Genomic DNA, 25,474 nt, shown 5'->3' on the forward strand with positions numbered 1-25,474 from the left:
ACTCATGGGAAAGCCATAGGTGCTTGCTTGTTTTATTTTTAATTATTGCTATTTGTCAAACACACATTATTAGGAATTGTGTGTTTGAATAAAGAAAGTTTAACTCTTTTGACAACTGAATTTTTTTCTTGCTTGTAGATAAATTATGTGGAACGACTTTGTAGTATCCAATCAATTTCCGAGAAAAGATTCTGTGCGTCATCTCATCCTTTGAACTGTGACCCAGAATTTACCTTTGGCCTTGACCACGGTTTGATGTGATGGAAAATGTCTCCACTTCGTAAGAAATGAATGGGTGTTTAAACAAATATTAAGGTCTGTATACAAAAAGTGAGTATTTTGTCTTGATTAATATTGTATGCCATCGATCATTATTCATACATAGTTTTGTGATATAATCATTCTGTCACGATTTTCGAAGTGGGTTGGGTCGTCTTTGCCGGCATTACCTAGTTATATTGGCGATAAACCAGTTATTGATTTCTTTTTATTTCCTGCTTCATGTTTTCGATTTCTGGACGAAAAGTAGAATCATTTTGTTCTTTTCGTGCACACAGGCATTCAAATAGAACTACAAATTGAAATGTATTTGATGTTATACTAGTAACTTTTCATAATCGTTCGCAGCAGTGGTGCACCGGTTGACTTGTTTTAATATACGAGTTATCTCCCCTAATGCAAATGTTTGTTTTGTTGCCAATGGGTTCTCGATGTGGTAGGACCTAAATACACAACAGATTTATATATTACAGTTGATGTAGATCCATAACAGTGACTACCACTGATAACAGTTATCCCTAATGGCATTGCCCGTCGATCTGTATTTGAGAATATACACGAACTATATGATTGGACAGTAAAGCTAGCAATGTATACGTTATGTACACATAGGCCTACACATGCAGTCACCAATGTACAATTGAATTCCATTGATCATTTTCATCTTTATTGCTTAAAACAAAATGTCCCTCAATGTAAAATTTAAGTATTTTCAAAATTCTTAAAGTCCAATAAAAATCTATGTATGTAGGACTTAATCAGGATTTGTGTGTAGATTTAAAATCACTTCACATGCATGTAAGCCATAAGTGTATTAACCAAACATTATGTTTTTTATGGCTATGAAATTTAAACTGCTGCATAATGCTACTAGATGTGGACCAAATATGATTTTCTATGTTTTTGAAATACTTAATCTTTCATTTAATTAGCCTGAAGCCTGTATAAATACAATATACCTTCATGAAAATCATCAATATTCAGCTTTTATCTGAATATCAATATATTGATCATACCATGAATGTAAAGGCCTGTCTTGTTAATAAATAAGTGTATTGACTTCCCGTCTTTAACTTGATATGTAATACAGTTAGACTGCAGATGGCTTATAAATTTTCATGTCAAGAGTACATTACTGCCCCAACTTGTTTTAAATTTGACACCCACTATTATTAATACAAATTTATGTAAAACAAATTGGTGTGGTTGTCTTAAGTTCCAGGAAATTAAAGAACTTCCAAAACATTTTCTTAAAATCTTTCATTTAGTCACTCTGAGTACTCATTTGGAGGTTCCAAACTTTTAAGGTGTAAGTAGTTTTCTACTGAAAACTAAAAAAAAAAAAATACAGGAAAGGATTGATGAAGAACAGTCAGATTTTTCTTTGTCAAATTCAACTAACAAATCCAGTTCAAATTTCTTTTGATAGAATTATATGTCACTAGCTAGCCCCACAAAGGAAAACAATATTTTGATATTGTTGCGAATCTTCTAAATAATTTGTTTTCTTTTGAAAAAAACATAAAACCATAAAAATGTACATGCTGTAAATTTATAGAACAGATTTAAACCAAAAACTTGATTCAAACTAGTATTTAGTGGATAAGTATTGTCAGAGAGGGAAGGAATTTGTAAAACCCAAAAGAATCCTGAGACTCCTAAAAGGAAGTAATTCTTACACTGGGAAGTATCCATGTCAGAGACTAGATCCAACTGCACACTGCTTATCTCAAAATATCCTGTACTAACCCCTAACTGATATTATTTTGATGAACTCACCTCTGGTGATCAAGATCAACACCAACTAATGACTATGACAATGTGATAATACAATAATGTCATGATGTAGTATAAATTGTTGGACTCCCTTTAATCAAATGGTATCATTTGGAACAGTGGTTACAGACAATGTGTTTTTAATAGTGTACCACGGAACCTATGACCTATATATAACTCTATTCTTATCAGTACAATTTAAATATTTGCATTATGTATGTAGTGTTGGCCACCTCTATATATACCCCATATTAATCTGATATTGGAACACATATACCTTAAACTATCAGGATTTGATTTCAGCAATTATATAAGTGTGTGCTGGATATTTAGCCATAGTGAAATACTTAAGTGTATACTCCATTTGTTTTGTGTTTTCTCTTTGATTTTATTATTATATGAAAATGTTGTTAACATGAATATATGATGTTTTTTAACCTCAGTATGGAAATACAGACAAAATATATAGGAAATGCTAACACACAATAGAAAGTGATTTGAATTACTATCAATAATAGATATATAGGTTCTTGGATAATATCTAATTCAATTATATATTTGAATTTATCAGTGGGATGAAAATATAATTGAATCTTTATGCTGTCAACTTGATGATGTGTTGACTGGTAGATAAACTATTTGGCATTTAAACTTTGATCGGTAAACTGAAGCTAGATAATATACAGATTACTTTTATCAGCAATTGACGTAATTTTTGTACCTGAACACTACAGACTAAGTTTGTACTCTACTTGGTACCAAGGCCTTGGTAGTACATAATGTATGTCACGGTGTATATGTAATGTTCATATGCATGTATATACTAACATCAAATGTTTGTTCTCTTTATAAAGCCAAGCTTGAATTTGAACTGTTGGAAACTTAAAGTGGTGTAATTGTTTCACTCTACAAATTTTGATACTGTTACTTCAGTGGATGTGCGATTATTTGGACACAATAATCTGGAAAACTCGCATAACAGATGGAAACATTAAGGAACAGAATTCTGTAATATTGTTATTTATATATAATATATGTCTAGACAGAACAATGGAAAGTCAATAGGATTACATAAAATAATACTTGTCAGTGCTGACATTTAAGATTGTTGATATGCTACAAGCACCTACTGAATTTATACATACTTACAATATCAGTGCTGAATCTCAAGTACACAGCAATGTCATGTTTCCGTGGTAGCTCTTGATCCAGAGGAGTGTAACTTAGGATACAATTAAACTTGTGTGAAATTAGTTAAACTGAAATAAAAGGAATCTATATATATGTACATATAAGGTCCAAACTGAAAACCATGTTTGTTCCACATACATATATGATGTAGAAATAACTTTTTAAAAGTTTTAAAAGTTATCAGTGATTTAATCTTGCACATGATTGGCAATCTTTGTCTGAAATAAATGTCAAAATATAGATGGGGAGGTATGGACATACATACTTACCCCATAATTCATTAAATGTAAAAATATAGATTGTGAGTTATGAATGCACTATCCCAATAATTCAATAGATTTCAAAATATTCAATGTTGGACAATTCGATGATTTCAAAATAAGGTGAAGTACTTGTACATATGTATATTCTGAACACCAACATTTAGGCTTAGCCTTGTTGTAATAAATGATTATATAGATCCAACAGATTGTGAGAGCTGATGATGTAAATTCAGTATTGACTGGCTATGTATACCTGTATTTATTGTTGACTATTGAAGGCTAACTGTAGTAAATCAAGTTCTTCAAATTTGTGTACTGATCACAGCTGCTGAGGATCTGTAGGCATGTGTATGTCACATTGTATCCTTAGTCAGCACAGTTGGTTACAACTGTAACAGCTAAAGATGAACAACGCAAGTATCAACCGCAACAAACTCAGGATAAGTTGGTAGTAGGTTTACTAAACTTGTCAACCGATTTTGCCCAAACTGTGTGGGCTTCATCAGGACCCTAAAGCTAGAGATAAAATAACAGGTTTTCATCACCTTCTTCTGCTCAGTAATAGTGCAGGGTTTGGCTGGTAATCTGTGGTCACAGACCGGATGAGTTCAGTTCCAAACAGGCACTGAAAATCTTCTACTGGTTGTGTTATAAGATCTTCTATTCTATAAGATATGAAGATGTTGTCCAAATACATGAAAACAGATGATGAGGTCACAGACCAATACTTTTGTAGTGTAATCATGCTGAAATGTATATCCTGATTCTTGTGGTATTATGACACCCTACCCAGTCTTGACAACCAGTGATAAATGTCAAGAGAGACATTGAATGAAAAAGGTAATGAGAAACTATAAAGACTCAAGTTTAATTAGAGGTGTCTTACAATCATGCAATATATACTACAGGTACAATTGTTACGTCCTACCCACATGGTCTACAGTTAATACATATGTATTTACAGTGACATCTTTGTAGTCAGGTCCTGTGTATCTTAGTAACTATTTACATTTATTGTGATCTAATTTAACATTTTGTGATTCTCATCTGTTCCAGGTCTGTTTCAGTGTGACGGTACAGGCTATATCACTGCCTTCACAACTTGTTCTGGGATTTCTTACACATCTGACCTCATATTTTATTTTAAGAAATCTTGACTGACATTTATTCACATCAATAAATTCAACAGCATCATGGAGGAAGGGGAAACAGCTTCTGCCATTGCAACTTACTTTGCTGGGAAAAACATTTTTATCACAGGAGGCACAGGGTTCCTGGGAAAAGTGCTTGTGGAGAAACTTTTACGGAGTTGTCCAGAAATTGGAACTCTTTACTTATTGATGCGTCCAAAAAATTCTCAGGATATCACCCAAAGAAGTCAGGAACTTATGGAAAAATCTGTAAGTAAATCATAGGGTATCTGTAGTAATTGATCATTTATTTAAGCAATTTATTTAAATGAAAAAATGTTTTTCTGAAGTTATTTCAAACTACATGTATATATCTTAAAAAAGGCATTACCTATCTGATATTTATGTTAGCTTGTTACACACACTCAAACCAGTCAACTTACCAAACTGTATTCTTATTAAATATTTTATAACTCATACTGATGAAAACCAGAGTTCCCCCATTCATATATAATGCATGTATTTATGTATTTGTAGAGATCAAGCAATGTAGAAGATTTTTTTTACTTTGGCACAGAAAAAAAAAATTAGTCCATTCAAATTAAATGATATTTGGCTGAAAACTTTCTGTCCTTGAATTTGAATCATCGTTATACAAATACCAAAAGTGTAGTTTCAAAGTTTCAGGATGAAAACAGTTTCAAAAGATTTGTACACAGTTATTGCATTGACAGAAGTTTTAAGTCAATGTTGGATCTCAGTTCTGAAAATGTATGTCATGTGTTATTGATATTTGGTACATGATGATATATGCAGTCCTTGATCATGGATCAAAGTTACTACTTTCCTATAGTTTATGTAAATATCTCCGGTTAAGATAAACCTCATCATGATACCCTCTTAAATAAAAGGTCAATGTGAACAACTGTGTCATGTTTGAATTTCATACCAGGTACTGATATACAGCATGTACTGATATACATCATCACTGCTTGTACAGTGTATAATACATGACAGTGTTTTTCCTATGTATTAATGGAAAGATTTACATGTAAATTATTTGAAAAATTTACAAGCCAATAATTGTTTTATGAGCAGTTTATCAATTTCCACACTTGACAGCCCTTTTTCAATTTAACAATTCTCTAGCTGTAGTAAAGTTATAAAAGGTACTATACATACCACTTATGTTGTATTCTTCATTGCCAAACTAGTGCAAAAGTCTCTAGCCTGTAAACTCTGTTACCAAAATAAAGTGCAAAAGACTCTAGCCTGTAAACTCTGTTACCAAAATATGTTACAAAAGTCTCTAGCCTGTAAACTCTGTTACCAAAATATGGTACAAAAGACTCTAGCCTGTAAACTCTGTTACCAAAATATAGTACAAAAGTCTCTGGCCTGTAAACTCTGTTACCAAAATATAGTACAAAAGACTCTAGCCTGTAAACTCTGTTACCAAAATATAGTACAAAAGACTCTAGCCTGTAAACTCTGTTACCAAAATATAGTACAAAAGACTCTAGCCTGTAAACTCTGTTACCAAAATAAAGTGCAAAAGTCTCTGGCCTGTAAACTCTGTTACCAAAATATAGTACAAAAGTCTCTAGCCTGTAAACTCTGTTACCAAAATATAGTACAAAAGTCTCTAGCCTGTAAACTCTGTTACCAAAATATGGTACAAAAGACTCTGGCCTGTAAACTCTGTTACCAAAATAAAGTGCAAAAGTCTCTGGCCTGTAAACTCTGTTACCAAAATATAGTACAAAAGACTCTAGCCTGTAAACTCTGTTACCAAAATAAAGTGCAAAAGTCTCTAGCCTGTAAACTCTGTTACCAAAATATGGTACAAAAGTCTCTGGCCTGTAAACTCTGTTACCAGAATAAAGTGCAAAAGTCTCTAGACTGTAAACTCTGTTACCAAAATATGGTACAAAAGTCTCTGGCCTGTAAACTCTGTTACCAAAATATAGTACAAAAGACTCTAGCCTGTAAACTCTGTTACCAAAATATAGTACAAAAGACTATTAATACATTAAATACAATATTCCCATACTTTCAAATCCAATATTTCCCAAAAATGAATAATTTCCTGATAACAGTCAGTGTTTCCAGACAATCAATATATAAGCATAGCTATCTTTCCTGGAAAACTCCAGAAAAGGACCTCTTTTCCTGAAGGGGGAATTATGTAACTTTAGCCTAATGCTACTTACTTTGCTGTGGAAATTGTAGTGGGTAATAAGATGAATAAAGATCATATATTTGAACCCTTACAGAGTCATTAGAAATAATGACCTTAAGCCATATCTACAATTTATAGATTTTTAGATACATTTTCTTTATTTTGCCCTCTGCATCTTTTGCATCATATAGGTAATTACAATTTCATAGCAACATCAGATAATTTAAACATATTGTAAAATGAAATAAATGTGGACAATTTAAGTCCATCATATACATTAAAAGTTTAAAGGATCTTTAACTCCATTCTGTATGATTATCATAACTCATCTTTCTCTCAGTTTCAGATGATTTTTATTTTACTCACTTTATTCTAATTAACACCTCCTTCCTAATAAATGCCCCCTATGTGACAAAATAAATCACTACACATGTACAGTTGAATTATAGAATATCTGCAAACTTGTGATTCCAACACTGCAAAAATCCTCAAGGCAATCACAAATGAATACGATTTCTATTGTCCTAAAATGTTTAATATGAGTTAAAAAGTCAGATCTCGAGTACACAATATTGTCAGGCAAAGTCCCCTCTCTTTGAAGAATTACATCCCCCCCACCCTGTACCCCTTGTACAGATATTAGAATAGGTACTGTGTTTCAGCTGGTATGTGTAATATTATGTACTGTTTTGACATCAATAATCCACCAGAAAACCACATATGGTAATAAGCTCTCACATGCATTATATACCCGGGGTAATAAGCTCTCACATGCATTATATACCCGGGGTAATAAGCTCTCACATGCATTATATACCCGGGGTAATAAGCTCTCACATGCATTATATACCCGGGTATACATCCATGTCTATATATATATATATGCTATCTGCAGTTCAGGAAAACTTTTAACCAAAGCTAGCTATATTTCATTGTTCTGTAATAAGAAATATGTTGACTACATGGGCTTATTCCAGAATAAATACACCGATATATTTCACATACCATCCTTAAATTCTACGAGTACATGCGTATATATTTTTTCTTCCATCTTTCAAATTGGACAGAGTGATTGGTTGCAGATACCGGTAAGATTTTTCGCCTGTAGCTGATAATATATTCTGGAGAGACTGTAGATTTCAGTATTCTTATTGATACTATTGTCAATTCACAATCTGTTTTTCTATGTTAATTCTGCAGTAAATTGGTATTGTATGAAAATAATGTTTTGTGTTTCTGCATGCTTTAATGACTATTTACAAATTATCCAAGTGATCACATTATCAAATGGTGGCCTTGTTTCACATCCAATAAAGGCAATGTAAATGCTCATTTATTCATATTTAACAAGTACTCACATATATGATCAATTTCCTTTGAGTTCATCTATTAAATCTTAGTTTTGTGTTGATGATTTTATATGACCTCTTTTTAATCAGTAGTAATTTTGGGTTTCATTTATATTTTTTAAAAAAACTATATTTGTATCACAAAATTTTCAAAATATATCTTATTTTTCTGTTTTTGCAATATCATGCTACAGTGCACAAAGCATGATATGGCTGTACAATATACATGTGGTACATTAACTAAATATCAGACATGTACTATCATGTAACCATATAATAATGTGTTCACAAGTTTCCTAAGATTGATTATTACTGAATCGTTGGATAGTAAAGACAAGCTTTTTGATCAAGTGTGATATTGCTCTGATACTAGGTCAGGCCGTTCACCAGGTAGTTTATTGGGAGCATATAGATATTGCTGGCAAGGTCATAGGCCAGTATTGAATCTATATAAGCATGGGTTTAAGCAGAAAAGGCAAAATTTTCAAATGCAAAGGAAATTTTCTGGTGACAAGAGAGATTTTCAAGTGTAAGGGAAATTTCCTCACTAAAAAGAGGGAGAATAAGGGAAATTTCCTTACTAAAAAGAGGGAGAATAAGGGAAATTTCCTCACTAAAAAGAGGGAGAATAAGGGAAATTTTCTCACTAAAAAGAGGGAGAATTGTACTCCCTAGTGAATCTTCTGTGCAGTTTTTGCTATAAAACAGCAAATTCATGACATATTTCTCATATGAAATGGAAACTCCTCCGGGATATTGCTGTGCGTATGATATCATAAAGTTAAGATATCACAATGGAAACTTTTAGCCAATCAGAGCTCCACTGGGTTTTATAACTTGTGCAATTGACATAATTTTATGTAATGTTTGTTATTATACAAATAACAATGAATTATAGCACTAACGATATATAACAAAGAACATGGTATGTTAGATTCTTTATACAAAATGTATATATTTGCATAAAAAAGCTAATGATTTTATTTGCAGTGCTGTTTTACCGTTAATTATGAAATTTTTTAATGATTGGTCAAAATTGAGATATTGTCTGATTTTAATGAAATTTGCTATGTAAGTGAAGTATGACATCTGGAACATGATGATGGCATCCATTTACTGATTGGATCAAATGGCCAACTACAGGGTGTGTAACAGCCTGTCCCAAACTTTCCATCCCTGTGTTTAAGTACTTTAACAATCATCATTTACTACTAAAAGGGTAGATGGGGACTTATATATGGGGTCCTGTTATGATGAGCTCTTATTTTCTTATTTTATTTTGTCCAACCTATATATTCTAGTGAACCTAGAATAAGTTCAGGTTTCGGAGTTCCACTTGAAGTTGAGGTCACAATTAGGTTTGATTTAGAAATAATTGAACGATGATATGAAGCATTTATCTGCTTTAGAGTGGGGGCATTCATGTTGTATGCCTGACTGGTTGACGTAATTTAAAAGATAAAATTTACAAATGTAGGTATTGTGTCTAAATGCCATTGTAATCAGGTTGATATCTTGTGATAAATTCTGTTCTTGGGATGTATGAAAACATTGCTCCAGCCTTTGGGTGGAAATTTGTTGACTCCCAGTGGAGTTCTGTTTCCCAGAATTAATAAGGAATGAAAAAAATCACTAATCTCCCTTTTGATCTCAGAAAAATATTAATTTCTGCCCTGGCTTTATTACGATCTGGCGGTAATATAAATTATACCTGTAATAACAATAGATATTACGATCTGGCAGTAATATAAATTATACCTGTAATAACAATAGATATTACGATCTGGCAGTAATATAAATTATACCTGTAATAACAATAGATATTACGATCTGGCAGTAATATAAATTATACCTGTAATAACAATAGATATTTCCATGACTTTAAATTCTGAATTTCTAAGACCTATTTCTGTACATCTTCCTCACATAACTTATTGGAGGAGAGGTCCATCACATGTTTTTTTTTATGAATCATTTAATTTACCTTAATTACAATACCTTAGACTTTACCTGTTGCGCTGCTGTATAAGCATGCATTGGTTAATATATTAAATGTAGAAACAGATGGTAGGAGATTGCTTTTATGATATATATATATGTCCTTATTTCTATTTATATGCTCAGGAATGATAGCAGGTGTTTATGTGTTTCAATATGAGGTTTTTTGTAATACATAAATCCTACTTTACTCTGTCTAATCAATTTTCTTTTTTTATTCTGCACACTTTTTCGGTATGAATCTCACATCATATTCTGAGTTTAATTTCCTTCTTCACCAGGCATTTTAATGGGCAGATACTGTAAAGTTGTTTTTAGTTCACAGAGTTAGATTATTGCACAGATGCCCTGTTGTTTTAGGATAGTTCATATATATATTGGTATCCTTTAGACCTATAACATATATTTCCTTAGACTTTGTTAAACCGTTGGTGGATACATTGTATTTACATTCATGATATCTTAAATGACCTTGAATGTCATGAAATTAAATCTCCCACAAATATTACCAACTATACAGTATGTCTAATGTCCATTTTGCTTACATAAACTCAACACAGCTCATCATTCATCACACCCTTATACACAAAGTATATTGTTATACCTTTACTATTTATTCTCTATATTTTCTGTTGTGACTAAACTCTAAAATCCAAGATGTTTGCCCAAGAGCAATTGTTACCGGTCAACATCTTGATGTTTAGTCCTTTGGTTCAACCTAACACATGTTGACCTCAAACCCAGTCAACAAAGGTATAATGTTATATTCATAATACATGTGTGTGTTTTCAGAGCATTTTATGATTTGTAATACAATGATCACAATGAGGATATTACCACCTGATATATGTTACTCACATGTACCAAAATGGGTCACAGTGATAACAAATCCTGATACTTTGAATGAAACTTGATGTTGAACTTGAACTACCAAAATGACTTTCTCGACAAGAAGTGTTTTGTTTTTATATAAGTAAAAATACAGATTAAAACCTTGCTTTTAGATAATACTTGTATCATTGAGTTTTTTATTAGATATAAATGGATATATACGTATATCAGCAAGTGTCTTAGATCACTAGTTTATCAATACTTTTTTAAATTGAAATTGGTTTTAGTAAACAGTCACACCTGTCTGTAGAGGCCACTCTAGGGAGCAGTAAAAATGACCTTCATACAGAGGTTCAATTACTATAGATTGCATTATATAGGAAAGAAAAAAGTGGCCTATGTATAAAGGTGACCTTAAAAACAGGTTTAATTGCATGTACAATACATAACATTTGCATTAGTCCCGAGACACTGAGCTAGATTGACCTGTGTCAGATTGATCTCTGTCATATGCACAGTATCGCTGGGTAATGAATCAACATTCAGGAATTTTAATGATAAGTTCAATCATTTCCCACTCAGACATTGACATCAATCAACTTATTGGCTAATCTATGTTACTTATTCATCAGTTGTAATGACACACCACATCAGGGTGTGGAGACATACACGATTCTCTCCCTGTGACCTGTGTGATGGTTTCTTCAGGTTAAATCTTGTTAATGAACCTTTTTCTCACCCGTAGTTGGAATAAACCTCACCATATCTTCTTTACATAATGGTAATCTATGCTGCAAGTAAAAAGTAGAAATTTTGGACATTTTGTAAAACTGATGACTGTCCATGGCTTTTATGATAGAATAACATAGCTGTTTTAAGTCAGAATATTGCAGAAAAATATGCAACAATATGGATGTGAAAGTACATATTTAGTTATAACATATGTGTGACTGTTGTAATTCTACAGACATTGTGATATAAGCAGCTTAAGTTCAAAGCCAGAGCATCTAATGGGTGATTATGTTGACCTATTAGCTAAGTACAGCCTGTGTCTGGACTTGGTAAATATAATACTCTGTATTATTCAGTGAATAAATCCATGCCTGGTAATAAGTGAGCCCACTCATAGCAAATGCAGTTCAGTATAAAGCATTGGAAACAGTTTATAACTTTGACCTGTATCATGTTTTTCCCTTCAAACCCAACACACACACATACACACACAAACACACCATCACACACATATAAACACACCATCACACACATAAACACACCATCACACACACTAACACACCATCACACACACAAACACACCATGGTTACAATACACATTAATGATAATAAAGATATTTTTTCTCTTTTTTCTAGGCATTTGAAAAGTTAAGAAATGAACAGCCAGATTTCCACAAAAAAGTCCAACCCATCAGCGGAGACATATCCCTTGATGGTTTGGGAGTTTCAGAAGAGGATGCAGTACTTCTCCAGGAAAAGGTTAATGTAGTATTCCACGGGGCAGCCACAGTGAGGTTTGATGAACCCCTGCGTGTTGCAGTTGAGATGAATCTCCTTGGTATTCGACGAATGGTGAAATTCTGTCGAAAATTTAAGCATCTGGAGGTTTGTTTTTTTTTGTTTCTGTAATAACAATAATAATAGAAGTCATCTGTGATATATATATATGTGTGTGTGTGTGGCATTATGTTGCCAGATATATAAAGGATAAGTAGACTTCTCCATCTTGATTGAATTATAGCTTTTTACATGCTATATAATGATTCCTAAAGTCACCCAAATTAGTCATGTTGTCCTTAACACAAGTGGAATATATAGCATGGAAACTTGTATAAGGAAGTAAAATATTCACTCTTTTCAAACATAAGCAATAATATTTTGGAATATATATAAGTGCCCTAAAATCTTTTTTATCTTTAATTTCTTTTAAATGGTGAGTGTAGTTATGAATAAAGTTTAAATAAACCAGAATTTTAATCCATGAATTAACTCTTAAGATGAGTCTTGTTACATCCATTCGTATGACACCCATGTAAAACGTAATTGTCCACTTTTTTTACAGGTTTTCCTCCATATGTCCACTGCCTATGCTAACTGTGATAAACCTTTTATAGAAGAAATGATTTACAACCCACCTGTGGATCCTCAGAGATTGATAGACGCTCTCCAGTAAGTATTAGATGTTATCATAATACCATGTTCTGGAGTTAAAGATGGCATGGTGATGACTTTGGCTTGAACAATTTATGCTCAAGTGGAAAATTAAAAAAGGAAAATAAAGGGAAATTTTCAAAAAGAAGTGAAATATTCAAGCTCGAAGGGAAATGTTCCAGTGGATTGGGTAATTTCCTTGAGGTATAGGAGAAATTTCCAAACATCTAGTCCTTATTTAGGGTCAAACTAAGAGAGTCATAAAGTCAGACCTTGAGCATTTTTGAAATGGAAGCAATTGTCCAAGATGCCACATGGACACCTGAACTGACTTTTATTTCATTAACACAGTTTATATACCCATGCTATATTGTAGATAATACACTTGTGAATTTTTCAAGGAGTAATTACAGATAGATACTTCAATTTTCTTCTTTTTTTTCATAGAAATTCTGAATGTGTTTCTTCTATAATGATAGCTTCTCTAGGCAATCGGAGACATGATGTTCAGCCTGTGTTCCTGGGAGGGAAGGGGACAGTATAATTTACTCTTGGGATGGCAGTACTCATGCTAAAAATATCAGGAATTCAGTGACAAATATAGCTAATCTTAAATCACTAAGTAGGGATGACATCTCTCCTAGAAAAAATGTTTTACATTATCAGAAATCATTGACCTTACTGGAGGTCACAGAGTCAAAAATTCAAGGTTACTGATAAGTCACCTGACACAATAGTTCATGACTCACTTAGCTGTATGTGAGTTGAATGAGTGAATTTTAAAGGTTAAATTGTACATTTTGTAATATGATTAACAGCTTTTAAGGATTTGATAAACCTTTATTAGGAGCAACACGTTCAACTAAAACATTAACAAGTATCCATGGTATTTAGAAGATTGATTCAACTATTTTGTATGCACATTTTTTAAAATACATTATGTATTTAGATACAACATTTATTATGTACCTATACATTACATACAAGAATTTCTTTATACATTATATATTTAGACACATTATATTATGTATTAAAGTTTTTGGTGTAAAGCTTGCTTTGAAGACTAAATTCTATTTTTTTCCAGGTGGATGGATGATGATATGATTGAGAAGATCACACCCAAATTGATTGGTAACAAACCAAACACTTACACCTACACAAAACAGTTGGGAGAGCACCTGTTGGTGAAGGAGGGATCTGATCTGCCCCTGGCCATTGTTCGGCCATCGATAGTGGGTGCTGCATGGAAGGAGCCCTACCCGGTAAGGTTTCAGTCTAGTAGCAATAATACATATATGTATTACACAATGTAATTTTCTAGAGTTAGTAAAGAATGTTACAATAGAGGAAGGAAACTTGATTTGAAGTAACAAGGAAGAATTTTTATAACTTTTGAATGTAAACAATTGTTTTTACTACCCTTCTAAGAAAAGATAAGACTCTATATGTTATCATTTTGTAACCAAATATATCATGTATATAGTACAAGATACTTCATGCTATTTCCTGATCATCAGGTGATGAGAAGTATATCTATGTGAGTCTTGCACTCATTGCATTCTTACAAACAGTTGATTGGCTAGTTAGCTATAGATGTTTTAAGTAGATTGTTTATGTTATAAAGCTATTCAGTTATACTGTACATGTTTCTAATATTCAAAGTTGACAAATAGTTACTGTGTCACCACAAATAGTATCAGTGTTACCATTTGACACAACAATGATACTTTATGATGCAACAATGATGTTATTTCATACTGTTATGTTAATATTTGTCAAAACAATATTTCTATACAACACTACATGACGGTATTTGATGCTAACAATATAATGTTGCTATTTGACACTACAATGTTGCTAGTTGGCACTACAATGTTGCTATTTGACACTACAATGTTGATATTTGGCACTACAATGTTGCTATTTGACACTACAATGTTGTTATTTGACACTACAATGCTGATATTTGGCACTACAATGATGCTATTTGACACTTAAGTACAATGTAATGGTTTGATACAGTGTTGCTATTTGGCACTACCTTGTTACAATCTAACAGTAATGTTGTGACTTTCTACGGATTTCAGGGATGGATAGATAACTACAATGGACCCAGTGGCCTGTACATTGCTGTAAGTAAGGCATGAACAGGATCTTATCATCACACTGTTACATCTAGGAATTTCAATAACAATACGTTTTTGATTCGTGATTTAAGCCTGATTGATAATCCATCTGTTGAGAATAAAGACTTGCATGTAAATCAGAAACACACATTCCTTTCATCTGAAATCTTATTTGTTAAATTTTATTTTTGTGGTTTGTCTACAGCCATGAAATGATGAACTTCACTACAAAATTAACGTTTTATGTTATACACTATTACTTTGCAGGACATGATAGATATATTAGTCTTTATTTTGAATTCCTATCTAGTTATCAGTTAAAACAAGGCTTATTTTGAGTCAATATTTTAATCACATATTTTTCTGTACCATTACACTTTCACCATTATTTCTATAGACCATAGTCTTAAATGGTTTGGTTTCAACATGCATCAATCAGCAATTCATCTGTAAAACTTAAACACATTTGATATGGGAAATACTATGTATGTTCCTGAAAGGTTTTCCTAATGCTTGGAAAGACATGTTCCCTGTCAAGATTTCACCTAAAGAAAATCCTTGATATAGTTTTATAAAAGATATGAGATATATATTCTGTCTATTTTAAATGATTGCAGGCAGGCAAAGGGATTCTCAGGTCAGTGAAGGGGGATTTCCGTTGTGTGGCAGACATTGTGCCAGTAGACTTGCCAGTCAACATGATGATTGCAGTAGCGTGGTACACATCTGTTGCTAAGCCAAGCTCTACACTCATCTACCACTGTACTACAGGCAGTACTAATCCTTTCACTTGGGGAGAGATGGGTAGGTCTTACTGATAATAGACAAAAGCTGTGTCAACTTCTTCAACTGGGGGAGAAGGGTTGTTGTTACTAATAATAGACAAAAGCTGTGTCAACTTCTTCAACTGGGGGAGAAGGGTTGTTGTTACTAATAATAGACAAAAGCTGTGTCAACTTCTTCAACTGGGGGAGGAGGGTTGTCGTTACTAATAATAGACAAAAGCTGTGTCAACTTCTTCAACTGGGGGAGAAGGGTTGTTGTTACTAATAATAGACTTGATTATCTATTTACTTAACACTTCCACTGTGACAGTCTTTTCGCCTGTAAGTGGACGAGAAAAGATGGGAAAATGAGTAGAGAGGGGATAGACATAGTATGAAGTGATGGGAGAGACTGGGATACAGTGTAGACTTCACCTTGTTGTTGTATGATGTACTTAATTAAGATCTTGTTATGTAATGTGAAGGAAAACTGGTGATTTTATGAAATAGAGCGGTCATTGATATTCTTCTTTAAGTACAAACATCTTGTCAAAGGGAGGTAACCATTGATGAAACACACTTTATATCAATTTTTGGCAATATACATATATACATACTAAAATAAAAGTGCTAGAATTTGTTGAAATAACTGTATGAAGAAGTTTTTAAGGCATTTGTATGCCTAGTTAAGATTGATATTCAAACAGGATCTTGTATTTAACTAGTTTTTATACTTGCATATGTTCATTTATAATATTTGGATTATTTTCAGAGGGTGTTGTGATGAATTTCTGGAAAAAAGTCCCACTGGACTCCTGTTTCCGAAGACCAAAGGTTAGCCTGACCATGAACAGGTATGTACATTGGATCAGAGAAAAAAGTTGTTAAAATGAAATTACATGTATTTGAAATATTCTATCAATACATGAAAAACACGAAGCAAATCATGCCAAACACAAAAAATAAAACAACTAAGATTTAATTAAATAGAGCTCTGTACTATCTTTGGTGTCAAAAAAAAAAGATAAATATTAAAAAATCTTTTTATTTTTATTTTCAGTATGATTCATGACTACTGGGTGTTTGTTAGCCATATGATACCCGCTTATTTTGCTGATCTTGGCTACTGCATCATGGGAAAAAGGCCAAGGTAGGTGATATTTTCTTGAACTAAACATAATACACCTAACCATTAGTTGTAGGAAGGGAGGATTAGGGATAGGGCGGGGTGTGGGGGAGGGAGTGAGGGAAAATATGAATTTGTATATTTAAGAATTTGAATAACTTTGATTTCATCAATTAATTGATTGATGTTTTGATTGATTGGTTTGAGAGTAATATCTTTTAATGATTGAACAGTTTATCATTTATAATTACATAACACTACCTACTACACTACATTGACTGTTTACTTATTAATGGCTTGTTAATTTCTCACCAATTCCCAATTTACTCACTGTTTATACAACAGGATGGTGAAGATCTACAACAAGCTTCACCGAGCCATGAACTCCCTTACATTTTTCACTACACATTCGTGGGAGTGGACATACAATAACCTAGACATGCTCAAGAGCCAAATGACGCCAGAAGACAAAAAAGTAAGTATTTATTATAACAATAAGGATGTTTGTATTTAATCAGACATCATTCTTTGGTGTCTTATACATATAATGTTAATGTACTTGATTTGATACAATCAAATCTTAGCAAACTATTGGTATTTTCAAAAATCCACCCATCTACAAGAATTACTGTATATACGGCATAGAGAAGCTGCAGCTAGCACAATTATAGTTTAAATGTCCTGGAACAAGTCCTTGATTTTCTGGCTATCACTTGAAAGATAAAAAGCAAACCCTTTCATGGGCTTACTGCAAGCAAAATTACTTGTCATTTTCAGAGATTCTACTTTGACCCTCGAGGGATGCACTGGCCGACATACTTGGAGAACTACTGTCTGGGTACGAAGAAGTTTCTTCTCAATGAAGACCTGTCTGGACTCCCAGCAGCAAGGGCCCACCTCAGAAAGTAAGTCTTACTCGAACAAACCTGTATGTAAAACCAAGTTTTAAGCTTGATTCCAGCTCTTCCAACCAAGGAGTTTGTCTACAGTATATATTTTGTTACCTCTCATGGTTATGGCATTTAAAATGGTTTGTTCAAAAAGAAGAATACACTCATAGACTCAAAGTATAGAAATAGTAAGAGCAAAAATTGATAATAGATAAGTATGTGATATATCTTGATAAAGTAAGAGGACAAAGTATGTAGCATGCATGTATTTATGTGGTATGTAGTTTTGAAATGTCTTCATAATACTTGTTTAGTTTTACAATTTAAATAAAAATTGTTTAAATTTTCAATTTCATAATATTGTACATATTTAAGGGACCTCTATAATTTGAAAACAAACATTTCTGTTTCAGATTGAGGAACATTCGCTACACTTTCAACACCATTCTCCTTGTAGCTTTGTGGCGTGTGTTAATTGCGCGGTCGCAAATTGCGCGGAACTTGTGGTTCTTTATCATGGGACTTGTGATGAAGTTTGTGAAATATACTCGTATTACCAGTACCATTGGTGGAAAATGAATCAATATAAAGTAAACCAATGAATGTCTTGACAGCAGACTCTGGGGAGCTGAAAACCATTGATGGAAGGATGAAAAGTCAAGACAGGAAATTCATGTTTGTGGCTTCAAACAAGATCACACACTCCAGCATAATGGAAACACCTACCTGACCAAAAACAGCTGCAGCCAAGACTAATTTATGGAGTGACAGTAGAAGCTGGAGATTTAAATTTTCTGCTAAGTCAAAACTGAAAATGTTTAACAGTGTATATCCTAGTGCCCAAATGTATGAGATTCTGCAAAGGAAGGATTGGGAGAAAAGTGGATGTGTGAAATCCATATCATCATTGATTCCAGTAGGATGTAGAATAAATATTTACGGAAAATTATATTTCAGCATAAATATACAACAAATGTGCGTGGAATAAGGAGAAAATGTTTTATAAAGTTATCAAATCCACAATATCATTGATGCCTTTAAATGTATTGATAAGTACTGTATACATGATTAGCATAATTTCAAGGTGTTGGTAATCTTTTTATCACAGATTGTGAAATTTGGCTTCAAACTTTTTTTTTCTTTTAAGTATATGCTGTAACAGTCACTCCACAAAATTTCACTTTCTAGTCATTTTCATTAAATCTCTGTAAATTTTTTAATCCGTGTTCAGCTTGCCAAATTGAAAAACCCATCTTAATTGCTCCAAATTTGCATATCTATACAAACATTGGATGGGAAAATTGTGTAAAATTTTAAAACATGCAAGGAAAAATCTTCCCATTACTAGAAGAAAAAGACCATCATCCATTCTATAGCTGTTAATGACGTCATATTGACCACTGTGTAAGGTTGGAAAAGGTCAAGCAAGACCAATATCAGGCGTTGTGGTTGTGCACTGATATCAGACTGGCCAGTGTCTCTAGTTATGTAGTGTACCTACTCCAAACCTAAATGGCTATCATTACTGATGTTTACATGTATGTCAATCTCTGAAACAGCAACAGAGATGAAAATGATGACATTTCTTTGCTCTGCCCAGTTACTAACGTAACCATAGTAATACTGATTTCAATTACTTTAATAAGAATAAGCCGCTTCACTGCAGGCAGTTTGACCTGTTGGATCAGAACTGTTCATTTTTCAAATATAATGCATTAAGGATAGACCAAGTGATTGATTTCTAGATAATGCTTGTTATCTTGTTTCCGCTGATCCTGGTACTATCCAGCTCTGCAGTTTCAGGGGAAGCAAGACAGCCAGATTTGACAGACCATTTGTACATTTTAAGTTTTGTTCTACCTATTGTTATCATTATGAGAATTTAAAGTCAAACTGGTTGAACTGAAGACACTAGAATTACATAGAGCTAACATGACTACCTATTTTGAAGTTGACACTAGAATAGGTCATTATCCTGAATAGAGAGAGTGTGTATAGATGACGACCAGATGTATGGAAATGAGCTGCTTTAAGACTGTAGAGTGAATGTAAATACTATTGTATGGAAAATCTATAATACACTGTAAAACCAGATATTTCAGTTAGGCACAAATGTTTTTTGTTTTCCAAAAATATAGGAGTTCTTTGGCAATTAATTTTGTGGAAAAAGTAATTTCTGGCACACGCAATCCACTAGTACTAAAATCTATGTCAGCTTTTATCAGTTTGCTGTTTAATTGACAAATGAATTCGTAGATTGAGAGCACTTACCAATTCAAAGAAAACAAATTCCCCACAAAAAATAACAATTTTACAGTATATCTTTAGAAATACAGTGTATTTTCTTAATTTACTTTATTAAGCACCAAAATCATGTGACAATATACAAGTAATGTTAGAACAAATGTGTATTATTTTTACATGATATGATGATATATATTATGAAAATGGCCAGATTTTCAGGATTTGAGTTTGTTGAGAGCTTTAAGTGTACGCATAATTAAACATTTATGATTTTTTGAGTTTTTCATTCTTCTCATTCTGCCGTGACAAATTTTTAGTATAATTTTTGGTAATATGTTTTTATATTATTCCTATTTCAGTAGACCAAATATAAGCTCTGAACAATAGTAGAAATATATTGACCTATTATGTATATATACCACATTCCTACAACATTGGATTATTTATTCAGTGGGCTCTAGGAAGTACCATATTACTGTCATGTGATCTTGTTATGTATCACGTGATCAGCTGTATCATGTGAAATATTTTTCCTTAAACCAGAATGAAGTTGTTTCCTTTCAAAAAGTGCTCAATACATGTATATGTTGTGAATAATGAGGAGAGGGAATAACAAGTTTTTTCTTCCAAATTCTTTGAACACGTGCTACTTAAGTGCTTTAATTTGCCATAGAATAACATCTTCAATTATGTGCTTTTCATATGTCAAGATAACAAACATGGCTCCGTGTCGTTTTGGTCAATGAAGTGAATATAAGACCAGTTGTAATCATGTTCAAATTTTTCATCTATCATCTATTTTACATAATTAATGATTATTACTGATTTTTTCTGAAATTATTCATTAAAACATATTAATTGGTCTAGTGAAAAAAAAGTTAACTCTTACCAAATTCACTATGATATAGTAGTTTTATCGATCTACACAAATGTATGTATGGTTGAATTATCACCCCTTTGTGCTTATGTTAACATCTTATGCCTGTGTTCCTAGTGATATTATCTGATACATGTAAGAAATTCCACAAAAATAGTTTGATTGTAATATCATAATCAGTTAATTGTTGGACTAGTTTTCAGTGAAGATCTTTCCATATTAAAGCATTGTTTTGTTTTGGTATCATCCAAATTATCATTTCATGGCTTTTTTTGGCATCCACTGATTTTGTATTGAAATTCAGAGCAACTTTGCCTCAAAAATTTTCCATTCGAACAACTCTTACGGAATATGAACTCAGCAAGGTTTTTTTCTCAAACAGAAGCTGCCTTTCTGTGTACAAGTAACAAGAAACAGGATTAAATAAGACTTAAGACCTAAGAATATGACACCTTTAAGTAATCACCTCATCTTTCTAAATTTAATTCCTCCATGACGTATTATAAAATTGTTGAATCAATGCTTCTGTTTAAGAACATAAATCATCTTCCTTATCTGTACTACACCTCCATGACCAAATGTTAGCCATATTGACTTCAATACATTGTCACCATCTTGTTTATTTTTCTGTCTTTTATCTGATTACTATCTTGTCCCACTATTTTCATCTTGAGTGGTTATAGTACAGCCAAAACAGTTGGTAGAATCCCTACCATCTTGTACACTACCTATATCAGTACTAGTACTCTCCACACTGGACGTTTGTCGGGAAAAAGTCACTGTGTAGTCATCAAAATGTCTAACTCAAATTTTCTTTTACTGGTTGTACATTTATTATATTGACATTATCAACGTGAAGAAAATGTGGAAGTGTTCCGAAATATCTGTTCCACGCATTTTTTTTTTTGGGGGGGGGGGGAGGGGAGGGGGGGGGGGGGGGGGGTTGTAGGAGGGGGCTTACTAAATACTATATGGGAGTTTTGATTGCCTTCAGTGCTCTACTTAAATATGCGTTGCTATATTCTTTGTACATGCACACATTTTTAATGTATTTAATTGTTACTGATTATATTTGTCTGCCATATGTATCAGTTTTGATGTTACTTGTATGTGCTTATTTATAATTAAGATTGTCTATGTATTAATTGAGCAGATATTGTTATCTATTTCTCTGTGTTATCTTTTCAAACTATGTATACAGGGACTAACTCCCTTACAAATATAGCTACCAAAGTTTAAATATGTTTTTAACTTTTCTGAATATGCATAGCTGACATGAGAGGTACATCCATATTCCTGATATATTTATTACCTATAATGTGAACAGTGTATTTCCACCCAAGAAAATATTAGCAAAATATCCACACATAATAATATTGCAGAATAGATATCAGCGATAAAAGTGATTTCTTCATTAAAATAAGTGGCTTTCAGTCCTAAACTGATGAATGAAAGCAAGTTACCAATTCTGTAGTCTTTTTCAGCGTAGTTAATTGTTTTGACAATAATCAGTATATAAAGTGTCTGTTGAAGTAAATACAAGGAAATTTCAAACTTCAAGACAAGAGTTTAGTTCTTCACCTTGCACAACCTCATGCTAAGCTTCAAACAACTTTCCATCGGTTTTGTTATCCTTATCATTACACAAAGACAACAGATTCTATAACTCTATATACACAGTGCAGTATCAGAATTTACAACCAGATTGGAAAGTCATTGTCCACCTATGAGAATAAAATTTACCTTCCCCATAAGTGATTTTCGTTCATTGAGAGAATAAAAAGTTAAACAAGGTTGTTTTCATTTCAGAAATGTATGCAAGGAAGTAACCTTTCACGTTTGGCAGATGAGTAAATTAATTTTTTTTTTTCAAATTATAGATAAACTAAGAGAAATCTGTTGTCATCATGAAATTATGCCTTAACAGTTTCCAATTTTCGTTGGCACTTTAGATTTAGAATGTACAAACTGGAAAACTGTTTATTGGAAATTTTGCATTTACTTTCACTTATATTTATTCATCACAGTAATCAGAACATACATCTGTGATTTTTTAAGGTAAAAATAATAAAATCTATCCAAAGATTTGAATCTTTGTTCTTTTGTTATAAGAGTAGAAGCCTATAGTTTGACTTAAATGGAAGACTCCAGAGCACTAGTGCCCCTAGTGGGCGTTGTTTTTATGCACAAGAGCATTCCCAAGTCTTTCTACGAAAACCACTGAAAGTCAGTGTTTTTTTATCAACATTTCAACCTCCCTAACCATTCTATACTGTCTAGTTCTGCATGTGGTAACACTAACATTATGGCTTTATTCAATCCTCAAGTTAGACACAATTGTAGCCATAGACCGCCACATTACAATAAATCTTATACTGTCATGTTTAAAAATCGGATTGATACTTTACTGAAACCATTAGGTGTCCATCACGTTTGGACCACGTTTTACTGCTTCCTTTAAAGAAAACTAACATGAAGATTTGATAAAATTACTGATGATGTGGCAGAATTCAGGCTTTCTTACATATGCAACCTATCCGTTCTTCAGTTGCGATTATCCAGTAACTTTCCAATCGGAAAACTCCGTCCGTTAATTGTAATATGAATTATAAAATACTTATGGATTCGTTGAAAGCTATGCTAGAGTGATCGAAACAAGAACATGAAACGTTGGATTCACTCTCTGAGTGGGTCAAATCCATTCCGTCTATCATCTTAAAATAATCAACGGCATGAAATCTGAAGTGAAAACAAAACAGGTTAGTGTTCCATGATCTGATGTTAAATCCACATTTCAAGGTTTACATGACAGGCAGGTCACTGTGCCTGCAGATAAGGCGTCCAATAACTTGTACAGACATCATTATACTTCCTGCATACAGAAAGAAATTGACCTATATATTATGCGATCTTCCCTGAAATACTGGATGATCATGCTTCAGTTATACAGTAATTGATATTGCCTAATAACGATAATGATACGGACCTCCCCGGTTTGAATAGGATTCTTAAACTTCACTAAAATCCACATAAACAGCGTTTTATTACTGGCCCGTCTATCTGTTCAAGCAAACCTTTGACCCTCTGTTTTCAAACGAGGCTGAATTTATAGCAAAGAATATTCCACAAAGATCATGTTCTTCATGTTCACTTACTGAACATGCCCCATGTATACATTCACCAGAACTCTTCAATATCTGTCGTCACCAACAATTTGTCACCATGACTTTTATGGTGCCGTAGAAATCATGTTAGGCTTATTGAGGAGCTAGCAGATGTGCATGCTAGTAAACACACACTACCTGCAAGTAATCAAACAGTGCTTGTTATTTTGATATTATGATGTTTTCATGCGAGTGTAACTTGAGAGCAAGATTTTATGAAGTTACCCGAGAATAGAACTGTCAAATCTGGAAAAGAATGTGACACTAACGATCCCGTGAAAACATATCTTCAATAAGTTTATTATGGGATCGATTTAGGGAAATTGTTAAGCTACATTTGAGGTAACCGAAGTTAAAAGTCATGAAAATACTCTTACAGATTTCAGCGCAGAGAGGTAAAATACATATAAATATAACGAAGAAACATGCCAGACATAAAACTGAATGTTACGTATGTCTGGATAATTTGAGATGATAAATGTCAATGAGATAAGGTTCTTTTCTTAGTATATGTACTTACACTTAAAAACACCCCTTTGTAATTCACATATTTACACACACTAACATGAGATGTACACTACTCACTCACATCCATCGTACAATTCATATTTCTACAAGAAAGGAATGAGGGACTTCTTGTGTAGATATAAAACTTTATCTGTAATAGAATTAGAATTTCATTATCGACTGGGTTACAGATTACAGTACTGTCACGTAATCTCAATCCAGTCCAACATAAGCACTGATGCGACAAATCTTTTGATCCCAATTTACTATTGAAAATATTTCGATAAAGATTAGATAGTTGAGATCTTATACAAATTGATATAATGATTTTGTAAGAATACTTTGACATAACAAACCAGTTTATCTACTTATCCTGAAAGGTAATTTGTTTTGTCATTTATCATGTCACACACCCGTTTTGAATAAAATATGGCTTACTATCATGACTACAGCTTTGTTATATGGTTTTCTTATTATTTTCAGAAACCACGCTATTTCAGGATTTAGAATAGGTTTGATGAAATTTAATTTCTTTTTTCAATATTAACACAGTCTGTTTAGTTGAAAACAAAATCCATTTCCTAATCGAGTGAATCATTATTCTTACCGGGGTT

At 32.8% G+C, this 25,474-nt stretch overlaps 1 protein-coding gene across 2 annotated transcripts; it reads left to right on the top strand.

The window, feature by feature from the left end:
• Nucleotides 1–261: 261 nt before the first annotated feature.
• Nucleotides 262–22,088, top strand: LOC132557702 (fatty acyl-CoA reductase 1-like). 2 transcript variants are annotated; one of them, XM_060222323.1, is made up of 12 exons: nt 262–330; nt 4,566–4,909; nt 12,368–12,616; nt 13,074–13,180; nt 14,247–14,424; nt 15,250–15,294; nt 15,906–16,092; nt 16,825–16,906; nt 17,113–17,202; nt 17,524–17,653; nt 17,956–18,083; nt 18,482–22,088. In XM_060222323.1, the coding sequence occupies exons 2-12, from the start codon at nt 4,703–4,705 to the stop codon at nt 18,645–18,647; spliced, it is 1,569 nt and encodes a 522-aa protein (XP_060078306.1). In that variant the 5' UTR covers nt 262–330; nt 4,566–4,702; the 3' UTR covers nt 18,648–22,088. The 2 variants fall into 2 exon arrangements, with proteins under 2 accessions (XP_060078306.1, XP_060078240.1); XM_060222257.1 differs by having other exon boundaries at nt 267–315.
• Nucleotides 22,089–25,474: the final 3,386 nt, after the last annotated feature.

Source organism: Ylistrum balloti, unplaced genomic scaffold, assembly GCF_031769215.1.
Source record: "Ylistrum balloti isolate Yb309-2 unplaced genomic scaffold, AGI_CSIRO_Ybal_v1 Utg369568, whole genome shotgun sequence".
Taxonomy (NCBI): domain Eukaryota; kingdom Metazoa; phylum Mollusca; class Bivalvia; order Pectinida; family Pectinidae; genus Ylistrum; species Ylistrum balloti.

Excerpts from the sequence above, each read along its gene's own strand:
- LOC132557702 (XM_060222323.1), top strand. The coding sequence starts at position 4,703 with ATGGAGGAAGGGGAAACAGCTTCTGCCATTGCAACTTACTTTGCTGGG. Across the intron at positions 12,617-13,073 it reads GAAAATTTAAGCATCTGGAG|GTTTTCCTCCATATGTCCAC; the intron begins GTTTGTTTTTTT and ends CTTTTTTTACAG. Across the intron at positions 16,907-17,112 it reads GTTAGCCTGACCATGAACAG|TATGATTCATGACTACTGGG; the intron begins GTATGTACATTG and ends TTTTATTTTCAG.